Consider the following 6,149-nt stretch of genomic DNA (forward strand, 5'->3'; position numbering starts at 1 on the left):
GCCGGAGATTCCTAAGAAGTGGAAGGGCCAGGAAGGAAAGATGAAAAAACTCTATATATGTAAGAGTTTCTTCTAGAGGCGTAACAGTTGTTCCTGAGTCAATAATGAGTCCACTAGTTCCATCATAATTCAATTTGACAGTCGAACTTGGAATGGGTAGACACATACCGTTGACACTAATTCCCATCAAATTTAGATAATAAACCATAGCTTAACATTGTTCACCACCATGGGAGTTATGAAGGGTGCATTTGAGCCGCTCAAGGCTGCACCCAAGCCAAGTATCAAAGGACATGATCTAACAGTTGATTCCTAGCAGATTTACCATACTGAACACATCTGCAAGGTTGGATTTGCAGAAAAAATAAGTGTTGAAAATGCCCAGTTCACAAGGTAGTTATATATATATATATATATGTGTGTGTGTGTGTGTGTGTGTGTGTGTTATTTGATACTAATGAAGGTATGGAACTATTGAGCTAGAAATCATAGTATCAAGCTATATCAAATTAATCTGATCACAGAGCTATATTCAGCATGGTTTATTTGCTAAGGATCAAAATTCTTATCATGTTTTTTTTTATGTAAAACTATGTTTTTTTAAGACAAAATTTTGGTACGTTATGGGCCAATGATTTTTGAAGCCTTTAAGAAACATAGTTATATGTCTCAATCATGTGATTCAAAACTCATTTTCTACTAAACAAGCCTTGTAGATCACATCCAGAGAAATGGATCTACAAAAAAATTTAAAAAAAATGAAAAAGGGGAATTTCTACTGGATAGTACCATACCTTCATTAGCATGAAATACTATATATATATAGAGGAACTGAAGTGTGAAAACAAGATTTTCATTTTGTTTTTTTTTCCTTAAATCAGGCTATATGGTTGAGATCTGCATGCTTGGTTTTCTAGAGAGCGGCTCTTGGATCATTCAATTGCGATGCATATGCAGAATTGTCCAAGGCTTGAAAATCAATAGCTCAAAAATTTTGTAAATATTCAAGCATTCAAAAATAATATTTTTTTGTCAAAAAGCACGATCCAAGAGTCAATTTCTAGCAAATGGACCATATTGAAGGGAACGATTTGCAAAAAAAATGTCGAAAATGCCTAGCTCACACTCTAGTTCGCATATTCTATTGGCCCTAAACCAAATATGCGAACTGGGCTTTTCATCTTAAACCATCGCATAGTTATATTATTGATCCTGCACATTTGGAATTTGATTAAAATCAGATATAATTTAAAGAGGAGAAAAACTGATCAAAGCTTTTATAACATAAAACAAGTGGATAAATTGGATCAAGTCCCATTTAGCATTGGGAAAAATGAACATGAGAAACCAATTCATTGGATTCTGATCCAATTTTAGAAAATTGTGAAGGAGAATCCAATAATATAACTTTACAATTGATCGCATTGTGCATGTGTGAAAGTGACCAACTGTTTTCCAAGATCGTAGAGGACATGAAAATTCTGTTGCTGGATGTTGCCCAAGATGGACATCCCTGAAGATGGCATCATGGCCAAGCAAAATAAGTTGGTGCTCTCATCACTGATGAAGTAGTTGTTACCAGGTAGGTCAAGATCACCCCCCTCAAAATGGAAAGTCAGGGCTGGTACATCCACCGACGTTGTCATCGATGGCGATGTAAAGCAAAGATCAAGCCCAATCGCTGAGTTGTCTACAACTTGTAGGTTTATGCCCTTAACAAATGCCTTCTTCAATTGTCTGTCACAAGCAATCCAATGTGGTCAGCCATTAGAACCTATAGTGGATGCATTTAGCTGGCTGGGAAACGAGAAGATCAGCTTGGCTTGGCTCAGCTTGGGATTTGAGCTCGTTGAGCCAAGCTACTAGCCAGCTCGTATTGGTAGCATAGCAAAGCATGAACAACCTCTGCTCTACTCGTATAGGTTTGTTGATATATATTATGTATTTTTACATATTTTATGTATTTTGTATAATTATCAAATTTTAAAAGCACTTAAAAAACAAATATTTGAAAAAAAAATGAGCCAGCTTATGTTCAGCTTGTGGAGATGGGGCTCAGCTCAGCTCAGTAGTCAAGCCTGAGTAGGGGTTCACCTTTAACTAGCTGAGCCCGAGCTCGACTGGTTTACCAGCTCTACCGGTGAGGGGCTGATGATAGGGCATAAGCTTATAATACTATGGGCGATCCAGACAATTTTATGTAGATGTGGACCTGTAAAATCAGGACCATCTAGCTACATTAGTCCTTTTGTAACTTGGATTGTGTTCGGGCATAGTTTGAAACATGACCAAGTTCCTAAGTTCTAGTGTTCGTATTATAGGTACAAATAATTGATAGCACTCCCTTTTATAGAAAGATAAAGGTCAGGTCTGTATAGCTAGTTGGGTCAATTTAGAAATCTAATGAAACATGTCGTTCGCTAGCTACAAAAGCTTTGTTTGGGAGATGATAATTGAGGTAGGTACATGTAGATTGGAGTTTGATCAAGATACTGCTTGAGGGAAAGGAGCTGAGAAGGTATTTGAAGAATTAATGGGTTAGTTGGAGTGCTTCCACCATTGTCTTTGCACCCAAAACTGAAAGTGGCAAATTCCAGAAATTTAGCGAGTTTTCGTTTTTCCTGTTCTATAAATTCCCAACCAACCTCCCAAACAATTATTAATTTTATATGTTAAGATTTCTTCCCTTCGCAAGCAGCATGAAGAAGTTCATATATACTAATTTCCTTGTGGATTGTTTGAATGCATCCATTTATGTATAGGTGGATGGCTGGATGCATCGCAGTGAAAAGATTGGAATTTTATTTACCTCAAAAAAATATGTTGGAATTTTATTTGATGCCAAATTAATGCATCTCTTAACTATAAGAATTTGGACTTATCAATCATTTTGCAACAAGAATTATGGATCATTTTACAGAGCTATGTCAGAAATCTCGCACTTGAGAAAATTTCAGCAAAAAAAAACCCTCATGATATATATTTTGAATTTTTTGTTTTCTTAGGAAAATCTTGGAAAAATATCCACATGTACAAAAATATTAAAAATATAATGGTATCACTGAAAAGATAATTAATAACATAGAAATACTCAAAACTCTTTGTAGCACATTAATTATTGTCATGATAACAAGGTGATATTTTCAAAATAAGTAATATTTTGAAAATATAGTGTTTTTATCTGCGACTACAATAAAATCGTGATATTTTCACAATATTTAACGGCAATGCGTGACATAGTCATAGAGTAATACTGTACATTATCCTCTTTGCATAACTCAGAGAGAGAGAGAGAGAGAGAGAGAGAGAGAGAGCAAAATTGTATACCTATACGCAGTCATTTCTAGATATGTAATGGTTGTGCCCGAGTCGATAATGATACCACCGGTTCCATCCGATTTCATTCTGAATGCTGAACTTGGAATCCATAGACGCTTGCCTCCCACACTAATGCCCTTCAAGTTCAGATAATAAAATGATGGCTGTGCATTGTTCGCCACCATTGGTGTCGTCACGGCTGCGTTAGAGCTGTTCAAGACTGCACCCGAGCCAAGTATCAAATGACTTGTTTTCATAGTCGAGTCGTTTATCGATGTCAAGCAATAAGAGAATTGGTTATAAACCGATGAACTGAGTTGCGAGATGAGTGAAAGTGGGCCGCGTCCAAGGCCTACTAGGCCGGCAGCTTGGCTGAACCCAGTCCCTTGGTTGTCATCACCGCACCCAAACCCAATCTTACTAACCGATACAGTTCCACTATCCGAGCCAAAGGTGAAGGTTTCCGAGCCAAGGATTCCTTTGGTAGACGAGGAATCACCATAGGAATAGAGGTACTCACAATCGGGAGTACATGTGGCTGAAGGAAGGGCGTTGCAAAGTGGACCAGAGCACGGTAATTTGGTAAAGGAGGAGGAATTAGAGGGATCAAAAATGGGTGAGGTTTGAGTGAAGCAATTGGTGCAAGGGGAGCATTGAGTCCATATGAGATCACTGCCAGTATCAACTATGGACAGAAATGGTAATGGGGGTGTTCCTATGGCAAGTTTCATCAAAAACTCACCATTTCCAGTGTGGACTGGTGTTTGTATGTCACTCTGATTTGTGGTGGTAGTGATGGAGCTAGAAGTAGTGTTGATGGCCATGTTACGTAGCTGTAGATTTATGAATCGATGTTTTCCTCGGCGGATTGCTCTTTGTAATCGCTTAGAGAAGGTTAAATTCCGATGAGCGTCAACATGGATGAGATCGACTCGAATATCAAGGTTGTTGGTGGTGGAAACAGAGAAGGAAAGGAGATTGGTGATGAACAAGATGAGGAGAAGGAGGACCAATTGGCAGTGGGATGTTGGTGACAAGGCCATAGTGTAGGGTTGATTGTATGATTAGCTCAGAGCGTGTTTATAAGGGAATGAGAGGAGACTATCAGAAAGATAACAACTAAATGGTCCTTCTTTCTCATGAACCAAGAGGGTGATCCAAAAATGTAGATACTCTTTGGATGGTCATGATGAGAGAGAGAGAAAAAGAGAGTTTGGTTATCTACTTTTGTTGTGACTAAGCTGGATGTTGGTGTCAAGTCAAATCCGGTTGGTGTAGAGTTAAAAGAGTAGCAAATAGCAATATCACCTTTCTTCAATCATGACAGCTCTTGAGACTGGAAAGAAATGTGTTAGCGATTAAGATACCTCTCTCTCTCTCTCTCTCTCTCTCTCTCTCTCTCTCTCTCTCTCTCTCTCTCTCTCTCTCTCTCTCTCTCTCTTCCTATATATATATGAAAATTACTAGATAGATCAATAAACTAATTTGTCTTCTAACCATCCTAAGCAATTTAAAATATATACTTTCGGGTATTTTTGCTTAGTCTAGGCTTTTAGATGTGTTTACCACTAAAAATCATAGTTTAGATCAAATTTATTCTACTAAAATTTTTGATCTTTTTTTATAACCAAGGTTTGATGCAATATGTGACATTGATTTTTAATCACTATAAAAAGCACATGTAAACAAGAAAGACACCTCATCTAATGCATGTTTTCTATTATTTAAGCAAACACTTAGGCATATGCTTTTCTTAGTCATCTAGAACTATTTATTTTTGGAGTTTTCAAATATCTGATCCTACAAATGTGATCAAGCATGATTATTTAACTTAAAACAAGCTCTGGTTACTGAGAATTTGACATTTATGCAAGTTTTTTAAGAACCTAAAAAAGCAACGATAGAGAGAGAGAGGGCAACCTTAATATGAACTTTTTTCAAAAGTTGTAGTTAGTCAATTGAATCCCATCTGCATTTTTCATGCCTTCTTTAGCAAAATAAAAATTATCAAAAAGGGTATCAAAATCAGTTACAATCTGGTGCACTAGGGTTCAGATCTCTGTTTCTCTTATATAATTCACTATTTTGATCGAAGCCAGTTTTAATATATATATATATATATATATATATATATATATATATATATATATATATATATATATATATATATATATATATATATATATGACCACATGCTTGGCGTGCTTTTCCTTTTTTGGATTGCCTATAAGAAAAACCGGTGATTTTCTGTTTGTCGTTACTTGCCTAAAAAAGAGTACACCTAGTTTCGGCCTTATAGCAAGGGATGCACACTCCAAGTTATGAACTCGATCATGGACCCAAGGGGTTTGGCAGAGTGGACGGGGCCTTGGCCGCTAGGCGGGTGGTCAGGATTTCATTCTCATGAGCATCAGCTCCTTGCACTAATGAAGGCAAGAGATAAGCCCTTGCTCAGCCGAAGCATGGTGACTCTCTAAAGGCAAAAGGTGTGCCATGAGTTTCCACGGTCCGGTAAGTGACCCTAAGTATGACAGGCTTAGCCAGCAAGACTAGGTCTCTCTCTGATCCTGAGGGTGGTTTTTCCATCTCAAGCATGGGACACCCTAGCCACATGACAAGACTGGAGCTCTCATGAGTAGGGGTGGCAATTTCTGACACGACCCGCCAACCCGACCCGCCTCTTAGGCGGGTTCGGGTTCGGGTTGGGCTTAAGCCAACCCGTTTAATAAACGGGTCGACCCGTGTAACCCGTTTATTAAACAGGTCGGGTTCGGGTTGGGGGTATGCCAACCCGCCAACCCGGCTGACCCGTTTAATAAACGGGTTAGGCG

At 38.1% G+C, this 6,149-nt stretch overlaps 1 protein-coding gene across 1 annotated transcript; it reads right to left on the reverse strand.

Annotated features, from left to right (window-relative positions):
• Positions 1-1,409: 1,409 nt before the first annotated feature.
• LOC149846764 (Eukaryotic aspartyl protease family protein) lies at positions 1,410-4,361 on the reverse strand. Its single transcript, XM_089992394.1, has 2 exons — positions 3,328-4,361; positions 1,410-1,737 (listed from the first exon to the last, which is right to left on the reverse strand). The coding sequence occupies exons 1-2, from the start codon at positions 4,359-4,361 to the stop codon at positions 1,410-1,412; spliced, it is 1,362 nt and encodes a 453-aa protein (XP_089848520.1).
• Positions 4,362-6,149: the final 1,788 nt, after the last annotated feature.

The sequence above is a fragment of the Nuphar pumila genome, chromosome 2, assembly GCF_984573655.1.
Source record: "Nuphar pumila chromosome 2, dmNupPumi1.hap1.1, whole genome shotgun sequence".
NCBI classification, from domain to species: Eukaryota; Viridiplantae; Streptophyta; class Magnoliopsida; order Nymphaeales; family Nymphaeaceae; genus Nuphar; species Nuphar pumila.

Excerpts from the sequence above, each read along its gene's own strand:
- LOC149846764 (XM_089992394.1), bottom strand. The coding sequence starts at position 4,361 with ATGGCCTTGTCACCAACATCCCACTGCCAATTGGTCCTCCTTCTCCTC. Across the intron at positions 1,738-3,327 it reads CTAGAAATGACTGCGTATAG|ACAATTGAAGAAGGCATTTG; the intron begins GTATACAATTTT and ends TGCTTGTGACAG.